The sequence below is a fragment of the Thalassophryne amazonica genome, chromosome 23, assembly GCF_902500255.1.
Source record: "Thalassophryne amazonica chromosome 23, fThaAma1.1, whole genome shotgun sequence".
Classification (NCBI taxonomy): domain Eukaryota; kingdom Metazoa; phylum Chordata; class Actinopteri; order Batrachoidiformes; family Batrachoididae; genus Thalassophryne; species Thalassophryne amazonica.
This window is the reverse complement of record NC_047125.1, coordinates 6,884,786-6,907,487: the sequence shown is the minus strand read 5'-3', so window position 1 is coordinate 6,907,487 and position 22,702 is coordinate 6,884,786. Positions and strand designations below refer to the sequence as shown.

General features: G+C 38.6%; 2 protein-coding genes and 1 long non-coding RNA gene across 4 annotated transcripts in view; 2 read left to right on the top strand and 1 right to left on the bottom strand.

The window, feature by feature from the left end:
- Window positions 1–1,061, bottom strand: part of LOC117504737 (SH3 domain and tetratricopeptide repeat-containing protein 1) — a 64,575-nt gene extending 63,514 nt beyond the window's left edge. Inside the window, exon 1 of one of the 2 annotated variants that reach the window (XM_034164234.1) lies at window positions 861–1,061. In XM_034164234.1, coding sequence (XP_034020125.1) covers window positions 861–963 — 103 coding nt within the window. In that variant the 5' untranslated portion in view covers window positions 964–1,061. The remainder of the gene's footprint in view (window positions 1–860) is intronic. The other variant, XM_034164233.1, reaches the window with a different exon arrangement.
- On the top strand, window positions 535–19,083 carry LOC117504739. The gene is made up of 3 exons (XR_004558894.1): window positions 535–546; window positions 16,590–16,603; window positions 17,553–19,083. It is a non-coding gene; the product is annotated as an uncharacterized LOC117504739 (long non-coding RNA).
- znf16l (zinc finger protein 16 like) lies at window positions 6,553–14,429 on the top strand. The gene is made up of 3 exons (XM_034164235.1): window positions 6,553–7,494; window positions 10,255–10,464; window positions 13,346–14,429. Exons 1-3 carry the CDS (start codon window positions 6,822–6,824, stop codon window positions 14,062–14,064), a joined length of 1,602 nt encoding a protein of 533 aa, XP_034020126.1. The 5' UTR covers window positions 6,553–6,821; the 3' UTR covers window positions 14,065–14,429.
- Window positions 19,084–22,702: the final 3,619 nt, after the last annotated feature.

Below are 22,702 nucleotides of genomic sequence, written 5' to 3'. Positions count from 1 at the left end.
CCAACAGCAAAACGTCACGACCGTACTGTATAACATAGCAAACAGTCCTGACTGTACGATATAAAACAGCAAACCGCCATGATTTGCTGCATCCAATAGCAAACCATAATGACGCCGGTATGGTATAAAATAGCAAACCACCATGATTGTACAGTATTCAAGCACAAACTGCTGAGACCGGAATGCATTCAAGAACAAATTGCACCGACTGTATTGTATGAAATAGCAAACTGCCACGACTGTGCGGTATTCAATGACTAACTGCCAAGACCATGTGGTATTCAGAAGCAAACCACGACTGCACATTATTCAACAGTAAACCACGGTGACCATACAGCATCCAATAGCAAATTACCGAGACCACACTGCATCCAGTCACAAGCTGCCGTGACCATATGACATTCAGTAACAAACCGCTATAATTATCGCGAGATAAAGATGGACATTGTGGCATTGAAGTTGTACAGGAGGCAAGTGATTAAAACTGAGGGTTCCACCAAAACTGTACTGTATCAAGTTTCTTAATTAATTAGGGTTTGTTTTTGAGTATAAGAATAAAGGTAACACTAAATTATATTTAGCAGTTATGCATTCTCACAAGTGATGTTCTGGTAAAGATATGTTATTCTGTTACAGGATTTAGCATTTATATATTTATTTTGTAACTTTTTTTTTTTTTTACATTTTACTTTACTATTTTCAACATTGAAAATAAAAGCATTCAAATACATTTAAGTTGTAAAATCACATTTGGCTTCGAGGGGAAATAAATGACTATATAAATTAAATAATGACACGAAGGCCACTGACTGTGGTCTATGTCAGGTTCAGAACTCTTCAGAAGGTTTTAGGTTCGGTACCCATTCTGCTGCGGCTCGTTGTTTCCGTCTGCTTCCGGTTCCGGTGTCGGTTGGCGGCGTTCGGTCTCCGGTTCCCGGTACCTCGGTCCGTCCTGGCTGACATCTCGAACTCAGCTCCGAGTGTGACTAGTCCACTCCACGGCACGTCACGTGGCTCCTCTGTGGCGTGAAGCTTGACAGAACAGCTGCTTTGGTTTTTCTTTTCAAAATAAGTGTCTTTTGTTGCCGCTTTAAAAAAAAAAAAAAAAAAAAAAATCAAAGTGAGCATAGGGGAGACCGGGTCATGTTGTTACAAATGTAAATATTAGTGACACTTCTTCCCCAAATAATCTCCAAGTTCTTTCTCTGATTTGTCACGATTTGGGCTCCCTTGTGTCATTTTGTTTTGCAGCAAAATTCATTAAAAAAACAACAATTTAAGTTGGGTTGTGTGAGTTTTAGAACATAATAAACGTTTGCAGCTCTGATTTAGCACTTTGATGTGTGGAAACACTGAAACAGGCTGCTAAAAAAAAAAAAAAATCATAGAATAGCCAATAAAATCAAGGGTTTTAACATTTTTGTAAAAGAAGTGCTTTGCCCCCAGTGTTGCACAGCAACTTTGAAAAGTTACTTTAAACAGCTACATTTCACAGTTACTTTATACATTTACTTCATTAGCAACTTACCAGCGAAATGTAACTAATAAATTAACTAGTAATCTAACTTGGTTATATTTACAATTGCGTACTGAGAAAAGTAAGTATTAGTTACTTTACTGATTACTAAATCTTAAGAGTAACCAAGTTAGATTACTAGTTACCTTATTCATTACATTACTTATTAGTTACAACTTGTCGGCAGCTGCTAAATGTAACTAATAAAATAACTATTAATCTAACTTGTTTTTTATGAATGAGTACTCAGAAAAGTAGCTTTTAATTACTTTGCTGATTACTCAATCTTAAGAGTAACCAAGTTAGATTACTAGTTACCTTATTAGTTACATTACTTATTAGTTACAACTTGTTGGCAGCTGCTAAATGTAACTAATAAAATAACTATTAATCTAACTTTTTATGATTGAGTACTCAGAAAAGTAACTATTAGTTACTTTGATTAGTTACTTTAATGATTAATCAATCTTAAGAGTAACCAAGTTAGATTACTAGTTACCTCATTAGTTACAACTTGTCAGCAGCTGCTGAGCGTAACTAATAATGTAACTAGTAATCTAACTTGGTTATTTTTAAAGTCGAGTACTCAGAAAAGTAACTATTAGTTACTTTGCTGATTTGGTACTTTGCTAATTACTTAATTTTAAGAGTAACCAAATTAGATTACTAGTTACCTTATTAGTTATGCTCAGCAGCTGCTGACAAGTTGTAACTAATGAGGTAACTAGTACTCTAACTCGGTTACTCTTAAGATTGAGTAATCATTAAAGTAACTAATCAGCAAAGTAACTAATAGTTACTTTTCTGAGGACTCAATCATAAAAAAAGTTATATTAATAATAGTTATTTTATTAATTACATTTAGCAGCTGCCGACAAGTTGAAACTAATAAGTAATGCAACTAATAAGGTAACTAGTAATCCATCTTGGTTACTCTTAAGATTGAGTAACCATTAAAGTAACTAATCAGCAAAGTAACTAATAGTTACTTTTCTGAGCACTCAATCTTAAAAAAGTTAGATTAATAATAGTTATTTTATTAGTTACACTTAGCAGCTGCCGACAAGTTGTAACTAATAAGTAATGCAACTAATAAGGTAACTAGTAAGCTAACTTGGTTACTCTTAAGATTGAGTAATCATTAAAGTAACTAATCAGCAAAGTAACTAATAGTTACTTTTCTGAGCACTCAATCTTAAAAAAAGTTAGATTAATAGTTATTGGTTTTTAAGTTCAAGTACTCAGAAAAGTAACTGTTAGTTACTTTGCTGATTAGGTACTTTGTTAATTACTTTATTTTAAGAGTGACCAAGTCAGATTAGTAGTTACCTTATTAGTTACATTACTTATTAGCTACAAGTTGTCGGCACCTGCTAATAAAGTAATTGCATAAAACCTCTAATGATGTAATTGTATAAAGTAATTTAAAAAGTAACTCATAAAGTAACTTTTCAAAGTAACTGTGGCAACACTGCTTGCCCCTCCCCCACCCGCCCCTTTTTTTCTGTTTAAAAATAACTGTTCAAAAATAGGGCCCATCCACATGAACAAAACAAAGTTGGTTTTTCTATTTATCTGGCGCATCAAAGCTGATCAGATTTTCTTAAATTCTTAAATTTATTTCTTAAATAAGTAAAATCTAGGGTCGTGTCACCCATATACTTTCTGGCAAACTGGAGCTGAAATTTCCAACAGACAGAAGTTGCACTCTGCAACTTCTTCAGAGTTGTCTGTGTGTCTTGGTGGCTTCCCTCACCGGTTACCTTTTAGTATTCACCCAGTGGGGACACGCCTAGGTTTTTCCAAAGCCTAGGAAAGGACACAACACAAGTACTGCCTCATATTTCGATTACAGCTTCATAAAGACGTGTAAAACTTTGAACCTGATTAGAAGCTGCCGTCTGTGCAAAGTCACCTCACACTCTCACCAGAATATCAAACAAATATCAGCCTTATTTTGAAGCTTTCCACATTTAGCTTGTTCTGGCTGCAGCAGTGGGGCCCGAGGTTAATAATCACTCAGTGAACAAATAAACCTCCTTAAATGTGACGTGGTTGGCAGGTTTGGTTGTCTGGCTGGTCCTGGGTCAGTTTACTGTTCAGCATGATACAACTTTAATCCAAAAGTGTTATTCTGCCTCAAACTTTGGCAGGAACACACTCAGCATTTCCTTTGCTCTGGTGACTTCCTGTATCAGTTCAGAGGCGCGGCCGATCAGCAGAAATCCAAACTCTGCAGAACTAGACGAACATGCAGAAATTTCCTGACAAATCCAAAACATTTGACTTTCATGCTATTTTTTATCTGTACATCTGCCCGCGGTAACACGTGTGCATGTTGCGTTCGCTCTATGTGTGTGTGTGTGTGTGTGTGTGTGTGTGTGTGTGTGTGTGTGCAGAATAACCAGTTTTAATCTGATCTGGATGGAACTCGGTGAAACAGATGAAGGTCAACTAGGGACAAAGAAATTCCAGTTTTAGTATCACAAGATAAATGTTGCAACACTGGATTACTGACGATGACATCACAGATTACCTTTTTGTTTGTCCTATTATACAAGTCCATACTATACTCGTATGTAGCAAGGTGACCCATATGTTCCTAGGCATTGCAGAGTTGTTTGATGACCTTGCCGCTGCAGCTGTAGTGCTGCAGAGAACTGAAACAAGCCTTCAAATGGTGAAGCAAGCACCAAATTCAGCACAAATACTCCTTAGACATTACTTTTTTGGAAAAAAAAAACAAAAAACGGACTGGCCACTTGAATTTTCAATAGAGCGCTAGGTAAAGGGTCAATTGAAAAATTACACAGGGATAAAAATATAAAAATGTTCCAATCATATTGAAAACTATACCACATTATTGGTCTGATCATAAGGATTCCAAAAAGGTATAGTTTGGACTATCTATGAGTTAAGGTTATGGAGTTATGGGGTAAAAACAGCAAGAATGGTGAAAAAGTATGGAACTAAATCTGTGCCATCAGAGTTTGAATTTGAATTTTTAAGGTTGAATTTTTTTTAGCATCAAAATCAGAGTTTGAAGTTGAATTTCTAAGGTTGAATTTCTATAGCATCAAAATAATCAGCCTCAAAACTTCAGCCTAAAAAAAAAAATTCAACCTAAAAGGTTCAACTTTAATTGCCTCATTGGGTTAGAGGGTCTCATTTGAGGAGGTGTCATTTCTGTACAGCAACTCCCAGTTGCTCAACCTGCTTCCAAACACATGCACCCGCCGTGACGTTTATATGTGTGTATTATTCCCCTACTAGTTTTGGAAGCTGTTGTTGGATTTTAGTTCATTGAATTAATTTTTTAAATAAAATTTGGATTTTCTCATCATTTTGACTGATTTAATGGAATTCACAGAAAAGATGAAAAAATGCAATTTTATTAAATTAGCAAGAAAAATACAATAAAATTAAAATAAAGTAAATATACAGACAGTAAACAAATTGCTATAAACAAGGAGCACTGTAGCGTACGACGGAGTTTTAGGGCAACATTGAATTTCTTTCTTTCTTTCTTTCTTTTTTTTTTGGACTTCGAGAATAAAGTCGTAATATTACGAGAAAAAAGTCGTAATATTACGAGAAAAAAGTTGTAATTTTACGAGAAAAAAGTTGTAATATTACAAGAAAAAAGTTGAAATATTATATTATGACTTTATTCTCATAAATTACGACTTTTTTCTCGTAAAATTACGACTTTATTCTTGTAATATTATGACTTTTTCTCGTAAAATTACGACTTTATTCTCGTAATATTATGACTTTATTCTCATAATATTACGACTTTATTCTCGTAATATTATGACTTTATTCTCATAATATTACGACTTTATTCGCATAAATTACGATTTTTCTCGTAAAATTACGACTTTATTCTCGTAATATTATGACTTTATTCTCATAATATTACGACTTTATTCGCATAAATTACGACTTTATTCTCGTAATATTACGACTTTATTCTCGAAGTCTTAAAATTACGACTTTATTCTCGTAATATTACGACTTTTTTCTCGTAATATTACGACTTTTTTCTCGTAAAATTATGACTTTATTCTCGTAATATTACGACTTTATTCTCGAAGTCTTAAAATTACGACTTTATTCTCGTAATATTACGACTTTATTCGCATAAATTACGACTTTATTCTCGTAATATTACGACTTTATTCTCGAAGTCTTAAAATTACGACTTTATTCTCATAATATTACGACTTTATTCGCATAAATTATGACTTTTTTTCTCGTAAAATTACGACTTTATTCTCGTAATATTACGACTTTATTCTCGAAGTCTTAAAATTACGACTTTATTCTCATAATATTACGACTTTATTCGCATAAATTATGACTTTTTTTCTCGTAAAATTACGACTTTATTCTCGTAATATTACGACTTTATTCTCGAAGTCTTAAAATTACGACTTTTTTCTCGTAATATTACGACTTTTTTCTCGTAATATTACGACTTTATTCTCGTAATATTACGACTTTATTCTCGTAATATTACGACTTTATTCTCGAAGTCTTAAAATTACGACTTTATTCTCGTAATATTACGACTTTATTCTCGTAATATTACGACTTTATTCTCGAAGTCTTAAAATCACGACTTTATTCTCATAATATTCTCGTAATATTACGACTTTATTCTCGAAGTCTTAAAAAAAAAGAAATCTATGTGGCCCTAAAACGCCGTCGTAGGTAACGTTATTACGAGATTATAATATATTTATTTCCATAGTGGACAAGAGTACAAGAGTGACGGTTACATTACTTGTATTCTTTTTGGCTTAGTGTTTCTTGATTTTGACTGACTGTTGAATTTTCTTTCTGTATAAAACAATTATGTCAATTATCTTTTATTAATTTTATGACCTATGAGCGATTTTTTTTTTACCGTGTGACTTTTCTTTTCAATAAATAAAAAATCTGCCAAATATTTAAAAGAAACTGCATGCCATCACTTTGTACTCTAGAGGGCGGTACGACTTAAATCTGTTGTAAACGCTGACATTTTTTTCTTCGCTTTTAATCAAGTTAATTCGATTCCAAACAGTGTAAAACATACTCTCCGTGTAGGCCTTTCACGGTAGAAGTCTAACTGAGGAACTTCCAGTCACACGGGATTACAATGCTTTTATTTTGTAAAGACAATCTCACTACTTTTCGTAATGCTCGCGCTGACTCTGACGAACTTTACCAGTGTCTTTCAGCATCTTCTAAACATTAGCTTGTTGTGTTTTAGCCCAGCTGGTTAAATTGTTGCGGTACTAGTTAACCCTGGTGACCTATGAGCCGCAAAAGAAACCACAGCTTTGTTGAAACCAGCCTGAGTCCGGAGCTTCACGGCGGCTTTATGGAGCCTCCGGGCTCGACGAACCGAGCCGACGGCGACTCGGCGGAGCTGGAGCCGGACGAGGAGCTGCTGTGTTCGGTCAGCGACATCACAGAGCACCTGGGCAGGAACATCGCGGCCGTGCTGGACTCGGCGCTGTCCGAGATCCGACAGACGGTCAGCGTCCGGATCCGGCTGCTCAAGCTGGAGCTCCGCCAGAAAAGCGAGGAGATCGAAGCGTTGAAGGCGAGACTGGAGGCGGTCCAGACGGTCCCGGAGCCGCCTGAAGCCGGATTCAAGAACAAACACAACAACCCGGACCCGAGGAGAGCCAAAGCAGGCCTGCCCTGCGTCAAGAAGGAGAACATCGACGCCATCTGTGACTTTCTGATGAAAGATAAGAACTCCAGAGGAGGCGCGGACGGGGACAGGGAGACTCGTCACGATCAGGACTCCCTCCAGCTTTGGCCGGACAGCGGCTTGGCGGGGTCCGGGTCCGGGTCCGGATCCGGGCACGGAGAGTCCGAGTCCGCCGCTGATGACATCTTCAGCATGCTGCCTTCTGGAAGCAAACGGATCTACGACTATGAATGGATCACACCCATGGAGTATTCCTCAGAGATGAAAGGTAACACTTCTTCACCTTATAAAGTGGTTCTAATCCAAGTCCAGACCTCTACCAACCAAAACCTTGTCCCTCAGTCATGGGCAGATTAATGCATGTGCCACTGGGCTGCATCCTAGGAGCCCTAAGTCACATTTTCTTGATGGCCGTGGCTACGGACCCATATCTTCACAGACCGTTCTAAAGATACGGAGGGTGTCTTACCGACCAATCAGAATGCGCCATATGCGGCTAAAGGTCCGGCAAGCCTTCAAAACTCATCCGTACATTGTCCATATCTTCAGTGAACCTCGGTCTGTACCTTTAGCAGTCCCACAGAAGATACGGATGTACGTACCCGTAGCCACTTTGTTTCTTGATTCACCACAAGCCCTACAGTAAGCAGGTATTAATCGGCAGAACCGGAATGATAATACAGTTGATGGAATGATGCTCCCTTCCGTGGATTGGTAACCAATGGGTCGGTGCAGACTTTACACCAAGATCCCTCTTGTGGCCATTTTTGGCTGATGAAAACCTCGCAGAGCTCAATACAATTACATGTAATTTGATCACTTTTCAAATGGGTCAAACTCATCAATAAAGTCAATTTAAGGTACAATGGTTCATTTCAGGTCAACTTGGTGTATAAATCTCGCCGTTCCAGGCGATGACGGCTATCAGCTGGCTGTTAGAAAGCAAGTTAGAGACAAAACAAAACCAGCTGATTTCAATAGACGATCAACGCAGCCTGAGCTTGTTTTCTTTAGGCAGTCAGTCGCGGAAGTATGAATTCTCACCTTCGGATTCGCCACTTCGCTGGAAGTGACGTGTACTTGCGCCAACCCATCTGAAGATATTGATAACCATCTCAAGAAAATCGGAAAGTGCCCCCTTCATTTTCAAAGCACAAATTTATCTCTTTTCAAATCGCTGGAATAGCAGAAAAATTTACCTTCTCTAACACTAGATGGCACCACACAAGCTCCCGTTCTGCTATTCTGTCGCTGTTCTGTCAAGAGTTTGAGGCTTCTAATGCAGATCTATAGGTTTATATAGTGGCTAGATTACTGAGACATGATCATCTTATCAATACTTGTTTTTGGTGTAATATTAGCAAAAAACATCCATTCCGCTGATTGTCAACAATTCCGCCAATTACCAGTTGTTCTGATTTCATTCCGCCTATAGTTCCGGTGATTAGTAGATCCCGCTACAATAATTAATCACAGTGGCGCCTTTGCATTGTCATATTATTAATCATATAAAATTATGACTTCATGCTATGACCTAAGTGGTTGGGTGTCAAACTTCTGAGCCAGCAGCATGGGTTTGCATCCCAGTTATGCTAAACGTTTTCTTTTAGGAGGTAGCTATTCGTACATAGCTGTAATGATGATTCCAAATTGTATTTGTACGTATCACAGCTTTGTTAGGGTTAGCGGTTCTGGTGAACGGACTCTACATATGGATAGCAAATACATGTACAAGGATGTAGTGCCATGATCACGCTACCTATATTGACCAGTGAGAGAAACGCTACGTACACAAACAATTTCACTATATGAATACGGCTACATATGGATAGCTGTATTCATAAAGTATTAAATGTGTGCGGTTGGTCCCCGGGCGCCGGACTGTGGCTGCCCACTGCTCTTAGAGTGTGGATCGTGTCTAACGGGTAGCATGAGAGCGATTCAAACCTAGTTCTACAAACATAGGCAGTGCTAGCTCCTTATCCACTCAGTTACCTGCTCTACAGAATAAGTAACAGTTTTCAATTTTAGTTTCAGTCCGCTGTTGCTTGAACTGAAATGACGATTTAATATGATGTCATATTAATGTAATGTTGTTCTCACTAACATCAGTGTCACCCTAATTATGTCCTCCAGGGATGTAATAAAATCATCGCTGTTTATTTATTTGTCTGTGCATCTGTCTTTTAGTGAGAATACATCAAATCTACTGCATGGATTTTGACACAATTTTCACCACGGATACATATTAGGCCATGGAAGACCCCATTAAATTTTGGTGATCCGGATCTGGATCCAGATTCTGGATCATGCTTCACCTTGTATAGACTTTTTAGGATTACATCAAAACTACGTCACAGATTTTGACAAAATTTTCACCACAGATACATATTAGGCCATTGAAGAACTCTTTAAATTTTGGAGGTGATCCGGATCTGGATCCGGATTCTGGATCATGTTTCACTTTATATAGACTTTTAAGTGTTACGTCAAAACTACTTCACAGATTTTGACAAAAGTTTCACCACAGATACATATTAGGCCATTGAAGAACTCTTTAAATTTTTGAGGTGATCCATATCTGGATCCGGATTTGGATTCTGGATCACATTTCACTTTATAGAAATTTTGAAGATTTTGACAAAATTTTCACCACAGATACATATTAGGCCGTTGAAGAACTTGTTAAATTTTGGAGGTGATCCGGATCTGGATCCGGATTTGGATTCTGGATCACATTTCACTTTATAGAGATTTTGAAGATTTTGACAAAATTTTACCACAGATACATATTAGACCACGGAAGACTCCATTAAATTTTGGAAGTGATCTGGAGCTGGATCCAAATTCTGGATCAAGATTTCACTTTATATAGGCTTTGAAGGATTACATCAAAACTACTTCACGGATTCTCACCAAATTTGCACCAAAGATAGATATTAGGGCATGGAAGACTCCACTGAATTTTGGAGGAGATGATATTGCATCACTCGATTCTGTGGTTGTTTCTTTTCTTTGAATTTGACAGTGATGACGGATCCTGAGTGCAACAGCACCCCACTCGACGAAACGGAAGACGATGATGAAGAGGAATCATCAACAAGGGAAGGAGGTGGACTAGACCAGGACCATGTACCAATGTCACATGTCCAGTCCCCCGCGTTCTCCATGGAGCCGCAGAGTTCTCCGGGCGAAACCGAGTGTCCACTGGAGGTCAAGACAGACAGGCTGGAGGCAGGTGGGTGGATAAGCAGCAAGTTAGCAGTAATCAGCAAGTGCATTTAAAGTTAAGGTGAATGTATCAATAAAATTAATGTCAGGTCTAGGAGAAAAAAAACTTCACTTTCACTGAAAACAATTCCAGAAATATTTTATTGTATGAAATTAAACTATGTAACTAGGAACTTTTTGGATTATTATATTGTTCATCACAGTTAAAGTGGTGTTTCTGTGTCATGTAGTAATTTTCATTTTGTATACGCAAGTTCTTTATTTTATTTTATTTATTTATTTATTTTTGGTGGTGCAAGGTTAAAAATCTATGGTAAAATTAAAGCATTTCGTATTTCTGTTACGTCCGAGTGCAGTGCCCGTAGGAAGTTTGCAGATTTTTCATGGCTGGTCATAAGAGGCTGTGTTTGAAGGTGAGATGTACCAAGAGGTGTACTTACTCAGATATAGTTTTAACAGACAAAGTGTACGTTTATTAAGACATGGTTGACTTTGAGATACAAGAGACACGCAAATACAGTTATTTTAAGAAAAAGACTGACATTCCTCAAACAAGGTCAGATATATATGAGGTCTGTCAATAAAGTATAGGTCCTTTTAATTTTTTTCAAAAACATATGAATGAAATCCATATAGTTTTTGAAAAAAATAAAAAGGACCTTTACTTTATTGACAGCCCTCGTATATACACAGAGATATATAGGAAGGAATAAACACAGTTAGTGTACATGAAGCACAAACATATGAATACAGTAGTTACTGATAATGTGAGTCAGGGATATTTAGGTTTGTTGTGAAATGTGTGAAGTGATATGTAATGAAATGAAATAATCTAAATTTTGACCCAATACAAACATTCAAAAGCCACTTGGCACAAATTAAACATATTTGATTGACATGTGGAGTTGATAATAAGTACTTTTTGTGTCATTTGGGTCTGTGTTTCGATTAATATGTTACAATATATTATTATTTGAATTATTTTCAATTATATTATCAATAATGTGAAAATGAAAGGATTCCTATTAAAAAAGTATTGGAAGAGAGTCAGACAGAATTAAACAGAACCTCCTGAACACAGTTTATTTAAACTTGAACTCCCAATAAGGTTTTAGTCAGCTTATGTACTTAATGAAACTTTGTAGAAATTGTGGGACATTTGTTGTTTTTAGCAAAAAACGGATTTTAGCTAACGTCTCCTCAGTGTTGTCAAGTTAAACTCAATCACAAGGAACACCGACAGAATGACTTTCACAGTAAAAGTATTTGATGGGATGCTGGCATTAAATGTTTTATTGTGAAATGATGCGAGCAACATGAACTTTCTGATGTTGTTTAACTTTGTTACCAGTAACATTAGTGAGCCACGCTTGATATATATATTTTTTGCAAACAAACGTGAAAAGAAAACGTTAATGTTGAAATCGAGGTTTTGAAAATAAATCGCAAAAATATTCTGACATCTGACAAACAGTCAGAGAGATATGCAAGACACACACACACACACACACACACACACACACACACACACACAACACACACACACACACACACACACACACACACACACACACACACACACACACACACAGACGTTTCACAGACGTTTCTTGCTTTATAGATGTTAGAGGTGTCAAAGAAGGTTTGTCGGGTCTAAATGATATTAATAGCAGGAGAATGTTTTCAATTCTGCAACTTAAAAGTTAAAAACTGGATGAAAAATGTCATGAATCAGACTTTTACACGTTTTACATGTTTAACAACTAATCATCTGTGTATAATTAACAGTGGTTAAGGCTTAAATTAGTATGCACTGCAAATGTCTGCTGGTTCACACAACAGAATCATATTTTATATGGTATTTCCATGTCTGCTAAGTTATGTATTTGTGTGAAAGTGACTTCATTGTGTTACTTCTGTAAGATAAGTGGTTAACTGCTGTTTTGACTTATGTGTGGAGCTCAAACTAAAAGCTGTGTTATTTGAGCCGCCTCAGCGCGGCAGTGCTGTTCAGAGCACTGTGGATGCACCGTGTCCATCCTTTTTTTTTTTTTTCCCTGAGCGACAGTGTGCTTTGTCAATTGCTAAAAATAAGAATGGCCCAGAGTGCACCACTTTTTTGTGCAGCTGCACGGAGTAGTGGTTTAATTTGATCACTCTCACAAAAGGAGAAGTATGTTTTTGCTGTTTCTGTCTATAGTCAGCTGACATATCACACAAAATCAGAAGCTATATTCCTGTTGAGGGTGAGTACTTTTTGGTGCAGTTTGGATTTATTTTCTCTGTGCTTTTCTTCCAGAAAAAGTCATTTAATGGACAGAGGCCCTTATACAGATAAGTCACGATTGGTCCCATTTCTCCCAACTGACCATCTTGGATTTGTTCTATATGTAACACAAATAATGTCATTATAAGCAGAAACTAGAGTGGAAGGTGTTTGTCCTGTATCATCTTTCGTTCTGAGATGAAGCTTTAAAAAGGAGCATAGCCCCAATTAACAGTGTTGCTAAAAAAATTGCAAAGTTCCATAAGTCAGTGTTTTTTAACTACTCATCGTTGAAATTTTGCATGGATTCATCCACATTATTCAATTAGATTTGATCTAAAATTGTACATCGTCAGGTGTATATTTCTCAAGTTATCACACAATGAATCTTTGATGTTGATTTTGGCAAAAAGAAATAAATTGGACTTCTCATTTTTGGAAAAATGGCTGAATCAGTTGTCCTTTACATTTATTGAATTTGAGCAGTTCGAATCATAAATATGTTGGCAGGACTCCAGTGCTAACCATCAGCTAAGACGCCAATCTGACATGATTATTATTTCAAAATGTTTAACTGTTTCTAACTTTTATTCTGTATTAAAATTTTTGTTTGTCTTTTCAGGCCAGCAGTTTCCCAGCCACACTTACATCTGCTCCCTTTGTGGGACCTTCTGCCCCGATTCTCTGTTCCTGGAAGAACATGTTAAACTGATACACTCAGACAGTCCTGGAGTTCAGGCCCTCCAAGCCCTTCAGTCCACCTCCTCGGCTGCATCCAACATGGGGGATGGCAGCAGGGACTCCACGAGGAGCTCAACCCACCAGAATGAGGCCGGCGTGGGACCAGGGAACGGCATTGGTGCAGGTCGGGGAGGGGGGCCGGTTAAAAGACAGATTAAGATTCAAGGTGGCTATGAGTGTGCAGACTGTGGGCGCCAGTTTAACTACCTTGGAAACCTGCGGCAACACCAGCGAATCCATACGGGGGAGAAGCCCTTCATTTGTCCGGAGTGTGGGGAGAGGTTCCGCCATGCAGCCCGTTTAAAAAGCCACCGGCTGGTCCACAGTGGGGCCCAAAGTCCGTTCCCCTGTCCCCAATGTGGGAAGGGGTTCTCAGTGCTGTCCGGTCTGAAGAGACACCAAAGGGTGCACACTGGCGAAAGCCCCTATGCTTGTTCACAGTGTGGCCGACGTTTTAAGGAGCTGGGAAACTTGTACACTCACCAGAGGATACACAGCGGGGCCACACCATACTGCTGCCAGCAGTGTGGACGGAGCTTCCGCCACCTCGGCACCTATAAGAGCCACCGCTGCACTCCGACACAGGATCCAGCCCATTGACAACGGGTACCCTCCAGGGTCCAGAGTATTGGCTACGTGCTGTCTGTGGCGAGGTGTGCGGGTGATACTGCGAGGCAATCCAACCTTTCATCTTCTGAGACTTTCATGATCTTTTATGATGTCTGTACAAGACAGAGACAGGCAATTTGGACAGTCTAAGACAGAACCTTCAAGAGTTAAGCAAGAAAGAACATGGGTAGTTCAGAGGTTGAGGGCATTGGAACCCTAAAACCAAGACTCTTTAGCATGTGTACATTGCATCCGGAAAGTATTCACAGCACCTCACGTTTTCCACATTTTGTTATGTTACAGCCAAAATGGAGTAAATTCATTTTTTTCCTTTCAAAATTCTACTCACAACATCCCATAAGGACAACATAATTTTTTTTTTTTTTTTTTTTTACAATTTTATTTAAAAAACAAAAACAACAACTAAGAAATCACATGTACGTAAGTATTCACATCTTTGCTTAATACTTTGTTGATGTACCTTTGGCAGCAATTACAGCCTCAAGTCTTCTTGAATATGATGCCACAAGCTTGGTGCACCTATCTTTGGGCAGTTTTGTCCATTCCTCTTTGCAGCACCTGTCAAGCTCCATCAGGTTGAATGGGGAGCGTCGATGCACTTAGTTTTTTATTATTATTAATAAGTTTGCTAACATTAAAAAAAGAGCTCTCACATTGTCATTATGGGGTATTGTGTGTAGAATTTTGAGGAAAAAATGAATTTCATCCATTTTGGAATAAGGATGTAACATAACAAAATGTGGAAAAAGTGAAGCGCTGTGAATACTTGTACTACCTACTACTTGTAATACTTGAATACCGGATGTGCTGTAGGTACTTAACCAGAGGAATGCAGGCGTTCGTTTAAAGATTATGTTAATTGATTTAATCAAACTGCCTCTTTTAATTTTGCAAACTCATTCTAAAAATTTTTTGAAATCTTTTGTAGTTTGAATTGCAGCACTCTTTTATTGAATAACTGACTAAAGATTGGAAAAAACAAACAAAAAACCTGAACCATCACTTTACTGCACACATTACTCAACACAGTTGACACACCTTTGGCTGTGATTACATCCTGGTATCTTCTGAGATGTTTTATGATGACCTCAGCACGCCTGGGTTTTAGGGGGTTTTCTTGCAATTTGCTCTGCAGAACATCTCAAACTCATACAGGTTATAAGGACACCAGCCCTCACCTCATGTTTGCCTGTTATTCACCACGGTGGGGAATCTAAAAAAAAAAATCCTCAAGAATTTTGGCACTACCAGATTTTTTTGGGGCCAAAACTAAGATTTCTGTTTTTTTTTTTGTTTTGTTTTTTTTGATGAATGGTAAAAGCCCTTTTGTGGTTTGTGTTGTTCTCTGCATCCATCCTGAGCATCCATCTTCTCCATTAAAAAAAGACGCTTACAGATGCCACTGAGTCATCGACAACAGAAAAAAAAAATTGTTCATTTTAAACGATTTTTTCAGTATTTATTTATGTGTGAATCAATTACAAGGACACACATGCTCAGTTATGTGCGTGAGTTCGTCTGATATGGAGGTCACGTCTGTGTTCACAGCCTGTGTGCTCCATATCACAGGTACGTTCAATTGCTGTGCAGAGTGTGAACTTCAGATAAAATATTCAGATTAGTTCCTTTAAAAAAATCTAGTGCAGTTTCTTAAAATACTGAGTGACAAGCCACAATAAACCTGAGAATAAAGTGTAGAATTGATTAGATCCAATCAGGAACCAGAACCAGGGGTGGATTAAAGCAAAGGTTTGCCTGGGCTGAAGACTAGGGGCCTCATGTAAAAAGACTTACTTGGATTTCCTACTGAACCATGGTGTATGCTAAAACCCAGAAACTGGCATCCACACAAAAATAGCAATGTGTCAACGTGTACGTGGAATTGAACGCGCATGCAGATGTACCAAACTCCTCCCTCTGCATGCTCCTATTTAAATATGCAAATTCATGTAAAGAGGCCTTGGGAGCTGGGAAACCCCCTCCGTCAAATCAGTCAGCAAGAACACAGAAAAGAAATTATACAGAGTGTGAGCTACAGATGACTGGAAATAGCGTGGAGACATGCAGGAATAGTTTATTTGATACCCTGTCACATGGAATAAACATGAAATAGAAAAAAAAGTTATTGGGAACATGTGTGTCAGGCTGTATATGGTGTGGGCTCAGAGTAGCGCACACGCTGAATAAAAAAGTATGCTGCGACTGACAGTGTGTGACATAACATTACATAACATTGTTTATTGACAAATAAACACAGGGAGACAATCGGGGTCCTATTAAGTAGCTCTGCAGGTCTACTGTCGCCATCAAGAAACAAACAAAAAACATGACTAATATTAACAAAAAAACATATTTGAGTGTGTACATGCCCACATGTTCTCGCGCTGGTTTTCAGTACGAACAATTACACAAATAAATAAACTATTTACTTACCAAGCAGCCATCCATCGCACACCGTGTCAGCCTCTAGCTTGGTCCCAACCCTTTAAGGGGAGTTGATCATCTAGTGGTTAAGACATTGGGCTTGAGACCAGAAGATCCTCTGTTCAAATCCCTGCCTGACTGGATAATCATTAAGGCATACACACTCACGTCGGATTGCACCATTTTCCAGGACCTCTAACAACGCTAACACAGCCATTGTTAACGCCATTTTCTTCATCACTTTGCGCATGCTTTTATATCCGCCCATATGATTGCAAACGTGGGTGTGTTAATTGTTCCTGTGTGTCTCTGATGTGCACATCACTCTGATGACTTCTTGTTTTCACACGATTAAGGTTCCCTGCGTGCGTCACCTCTACGTGTCGCCAGTGGAACAATAGCTGTAGAAATGTGCGTACGCCAGCCATGATTTTTGGATGACGCACCACCGCACATTTCCACCGTCATTTCACTTTTGATACATCTGAATGTTAGCGTGGAGACGGACGTACACCATGTTTTTGTGCGTATGCAGCCTTTGTACATGAGGGAGCAGGAGCCCCAAAATCACATGGGGGCCCCCACCTTAATGCCACCCCAAAGTTTTGGACAATGCAACTAAACAACTAAAACATGAAAAACAAAACAAAAACGAAAATGTCTCATGACATGGATTATTCATCCCATTGGTGCATTTGCACAAATTTAGAGTGCAGTTTGTTTCCATTTAGGGTGCAAATTTGGTTCCATACGTTTGCCAACCCCACTCACTAGTGCGGGTAGCATTTAGCTAAACGTGGAATTTGTTTTGCTGACGGACAACGATTTGGAGGAGCTAATTGACAGTGCTAATTCTCCGAACACACACACACACAAAACAAATCCACTGCACTGTAAGCCATCTGGAGGCATGAAGAGCTGTTAGAATAAAAAGCTGCACAAATTTCTGACGTGATTTTTCACTAGAATGAGGAGGTACACAAAGTCTTTTTTTTTTTTTTTTTTTTGAAGTACACAAATCAGTGCAGCGACAGACCAAAATGTAAATCCGTTTTTGGCTGTTTATAAATTAATAATGTAATATCAAATGACAAAGATCTGTTTTAGCCGTTATATAAAACAAATAATGAATGTTTTTACATTCTTTCAAAGGAAAGCCTTGTTGAATGTTTTTTTTTCCAGCTTTCACCTCATGAAATATTTGTCCCATTGAACTCATAAACATTCATTATTTTTATAATATCAAAGTTTATGAGCTGTCTTGGGTTTTTTGTTTTAAATTCGTACTTGTGCTTATCTATGTGGCTAATCATCTAACAAATACTCGTATGGCTGATTGAAATTGCCATCAATTAGCAATAGTTGCTCACAGTTTTTGAACCCCAGAGAGAACCCAGAAACACCATTAGTGGACAAATTTTCTTAGGTTTCTGCAACGCAGCTTGTGTAGGACATTGAGGGGTGTTCAGTCGTTGTCCGCTGAGGGTCTTGTTGCAGGGTTTGGTAGCAGTGTGCCCAGAAGGTGTAGATCTTTGGTCAATATCGGCAGGCAGTTTAATCTATTAATATTGCTTAGAGTTCAGAAAAGGAGCTCAGTGAACTCATGCTGAACTGGAATAAAGACTTGTGCTGTTTTGGCAATTCGTGGCATCGGGTTCGATTCAATTTATTTATACAACGCCAAATGATAACACAAGTTGCCTCAAACCTCTCAACACAAGGAAGGTTGAGTTGAACCTTACCCATCACAGATTGGCGACAGTGTTAAGGAAAAACACCCAGGGCTTGCTGGGTAAAAAAATCAAGCCCACAGCACAACATTGACACCGCTGTGCAGCGCATTTGCATGGTTTTGTACAGCTAATGAGCTCTGACTAGTTCCCTCAAGACCTGTCTCAGAGAAGTGAAGCTACGCAGTTTCATCAGACCCAAGTCCTGTTTCGAGTCCTTTAGGCGCCTTTTATTGAGAAACGACCGGTCTGGTTGTGTAGGGCTAGAAATAACTAATTATAATCACAATTGATTAATTGGTCGGTTTTTTTTTATTAATCTTAGTTTTTTTTTAACCCACTATCTTGAATTAGCAGTTATTGAGTATTTTTCATATTCACAGATTTCAAAATTTGAGTAACAAATGTTCCTGCTTTGGTTATACTGTGTATACTTTTACTACCTATTCGTGGTCATTACAACCTGCAGCAGTATCACATTGCCCGGGCAAGGGGGCATTTGATTTTCTGTGTCTCCAAGTCTCCATTTGTGAGCAACATAACTCGAGGATCTGATTTGGGCCAAATTTGGTAGAATAATTGAAGTTTAATGAAGGACAAAGTCATTTGATGTTAAATCCATTAAAAGTTAAAGTAACAGCCCAACGTCAAATTTGTGCCCAAATATATATCATATACCATATTCTTCCAAATATGAGACAGCGTTGATGACTGTCTCCCTTTGTCAACTCACCATCTTCAAATGTTATACTGCCACATATTTACTGGCTGCTTGAGAGTTATTTGATTACTCTGATGCACGCAGTCTTATTCGCCATGAGCTTAAAGTTTGCATCCTGCCCCTCCCTGAGCCTGGTTCTGCTGGAGGTTTCTTCCTGTTAAAAGGGAGTTTTTCCTTCCCACTGTAGCCAAGTGCTTGCTCACAGGGGGTCATTTTGACCGTTGGGGTTTTACATAATTATTGTATGGCCTTGCCTTACAATATAAAGCGCCTTGGGGCAACTGTTTGTTGTGATTTGGCGCTATATAAAAAAAATTGATTGATTGATCCTAACTTAGTTTGTGGTTAACTTAGTTGACTTTTGAGATGTGATCTTTTCAGGATGATCACTGTGTCTCTGTTGTGCCGTGCTAAAAAAGCTAGAGGGGTTTTTGGTGACTTGTTTCGGGTACATGGCGACACCTACTATTGTGCATATATATGCCGTGTTAGTTGAGTTGAAGATAAAAAAGTTCACTTTCCTTAGTTAAATTTTCAAGGGGGGGGACCCAACACAATCTCCTATTCGGAACAATGCGGTCGGTGTAGAGGGGTTGTTTGGAATGGTAGTTGTGAGGAACTACCATTAAATCATATATCACCATTATGACATTGGTTGACCTCGAAAGCTCAACTTCAAGTCAGAGCTGTTTAACTCAATGTGAAGGCCACGCAGAACCATATATTATGGTGTCACCGAATCACAGAGTGAATTTGCATGAACTGGTGTCAAACATTCTTCTCTTGGCAGACTGTTTGTTCTTGTTTATGTAATTGTTCAAAAGAGTGAATCTGTTGATTAATATTGACTGCTGGTTTGTTCAATAAAGTTAGCAACCACGGTTCCTGTTACATACAGTGAGTGCGACTGTAAGAAACGCCTAATGTAGCATAGCATTGTGGATTGCTGAAGGTAGTCTGAGCTGTTTTAACAGTTATTTTTTGGGTCCCTCTCTACAGTTCCTCAGTTGGCCTGACTGCCAGCGTGATGAAGAGTTGTGGTTCCAAATGTGTTTTATTTAAATTTAAGGTAAAGCATTCTTCAAATGGTCCACTGACTGGATCTTCGTTACTGATACAGTCTAAAGGGAGACCTTATATAAATATAATTTCCAATGAATAATGTTTATCACTAGGTGATACCAAACAAGGTGTAGAAGATCTGAAATGAGTATAAGTACAATCAGAGTGAGTTTAGACCAGGGGTGGGCAACGAGGGCCGAGACACTGCAGGTTTTCCTTGCAACCAATTACCTCAGCAGGTGGTTGCTGATGAGCTTCTCCCTTGAACAGAAACACCTGATCGTCAATGAAATCAGCTGCTGAGACACCTGATCATGAATGAAATCACCTGCTGAGGTGATTGCTTAAAAGGAAAACCTGCAGTGTCTCGGCCCTTCATGGCACATGATTGCCCACCCCTGGTTTAGACTGACCTTTAACCCTTCGAGCCGTCATAATGCTCTCTTGCATCCTTGTCAACTTAAGAATTAAGAGCTCATAGTGTTCTAGGCAAATATATGTCTCCCATTCAGAAAGATATTGAGATTGTTCAGAACATTTTGATATGCAACACACTGTGTGAAAATGGCCTTTAAAAGGGGAATTTCTTAAGGCTTGGTAAAATTGAGAAAATACCCACAAGGCTCTAAGGGTAAAGTGTAATTGCAAACGGTTGCAATATTTGTTGTGGTGCTATACACGGAGTAAACCTCAATACTCCCAAATTGAATGAGTTCATAATAAGGATGAAGTGATAAGATTGATCTTAATTTTGATGCAATCTATGTATCAATTTTTGAAGCAGCTTTTTTTTTTTTTTTTTGCCAATAAATGGCCCATGTACATGTCTGCTCCCTGCTGGATGATTAGTGGATCCTGGATGGATTATAGCAAAATGCTGAATACTGGGCATGTGTGTACTCTCCGCTCAGTGGCACCCACCTTTGCACAAGTAGCAACTGTGGGAAGAAACATGTTGAGAGCAAATATGGGACAAAATACACAACAGAATATAAAAGTAGAACCTGAATTTTAAAAAATGGATAGAATGTGTGGCTGGGGATGGTACCAAAACTGCAAAGTAGTGATGACAAACTCAAAACACGGTTCAGAATGCTTTGCAACCTTTGCGTGTTTCAGAACATTAGTGTTTTGTACGTGTTTTGAACCACATGTTCAAAAAAGTTCCATTTGATTTGTGCACTTTGGTGCTGAAACACAAACACCTGAATGAATTCTTGATTTACTGCCAATACTTTAAAATAACAATGTGGAAAGGCTTCAGTCTATCGCGAGCATGTATGTTGCTTATTTTTCATTTTTGGCTTTGTGCGAAGCAGAAAGATGCTGTTGTCTGTTTCTTTGTATTTCCATGGCGAGATTTTCAAAACATAAACATTTTCCTTTAAACATTATGGATAAAATCAAATCAGTGCCTCTCACAACAAAGGTCATGGTCATGTTCAATCAGAAGTGACCTCTGATGTCAACGACCTCACCTCAACTAAAGTGCAAAGTTAGCTGGCGTTGGTGAGGTATTATGTTTGAGGGTTTTTTTTGTTTGTTTGTTTTTTTGGGATGCCTTGTTCTTCAATACAGCAAGAATACATCTTGGAGTCAAACCTTCATTACCTAGTTTAGCCTGCTGAAAGTTCACATTATTTGTTTCAATTTAGCATGTTATGTTAAAAAAAAACAGTTTTCAAGACAAAGGTGGGCGTGGCAGTGATTTTGCGGTGGGTATTGCACAATGCTCGGCTTTTGGCTTATCTTGTTCCAGATGAGGTGAAATTGCTTAAAACATGACGTGTTGAATCCGATCTCCAGTTCCATCAAATAGATCTTTACTTCCTCTCTGAAGGAATCCTATAACATCCCAGACCTCATGGATGATGATGTTTTTGGAAACCAAAAGGCTTTTTCTTCTTGCAAGATTCAAACAAAAGTGTGACATTCTGAAAGCTTCCCAAGCCTTGATTTGACGATTCCTAATTTCTTGACACATGCCCCGGTGCTTCAGTATCCATCAGAACATCAAACAAAATTATAATTGTGAAGTTGAAGTTTTAAAAAAGGTTTAACAAATGACGCAGTGGTCCTACTGTAGGATATGCTAGGATGCAGTGGTCCTACTGTAAGGTATGCTAGGATGCAGTGGTCCTACTGTATGGTATGCTAGGATGCAGTGGTCCTGCTGTAGGGTATGATAAGATGCAGTGGTCCTACTGTAGGACATGATAGGATGCAGTGATCCTACTGTAAGGTATGCTAGGATGCAGTGATCCTACTGTAAGGTATGCTAGGATGCAGTGGTCCTACTGTAAGGTATCCTAGGATGCAGTGGTCCTACTGTAAGGTATCCTAGGATGCAGTGATCCTACTGTAGGATATGCTAGGATGCAGTGGTCCTACTGTAAGGTATGCTAGGATGCAGTGGTCCTACTGTATGGTATGCTAGGATGCAGTGGTCCTACTGTAGGGTATGATAAGATGCAGTGGTCCTACTGTAGGACATGATAGGATGCAGTGATCCTACTGTAAGGTATCCTAGGATGCAGTGATCCTACTGTAGGATATGCTAGGATGCAGTGGTCCTACTGTAAGGTATGCTAGGATGCAGTGGTCCTACTGTATGGTATGCTAGGATGCAGTGGTCCTGCTGTAGGGTATGCTAGGATGCAGTGGTCCTACT

Coding starts and splice junctions, on each gene's coding strand:
- znf16l (XM_034164235.1), top strand. CDS start 6,822: ATGAGCCGCAAAAGAAACCACAGCTTTGTTGAAACCAGCCTGAGTCCG. Junction 7,495..10,254: donor GTATTCCTCAGAGATGAAAG/GTAACACTTCTT, acceptor TGAATTTGACAG/TGATGACGGATCCTGAGTGC. Junction 10,465..13,345: donor GACAGACAGGCTGGAGGCAG/GTGGGTGGATAA, acceptor TTGTCTTTTCAG/GCCAGCAGTTTCCCAGCCAC.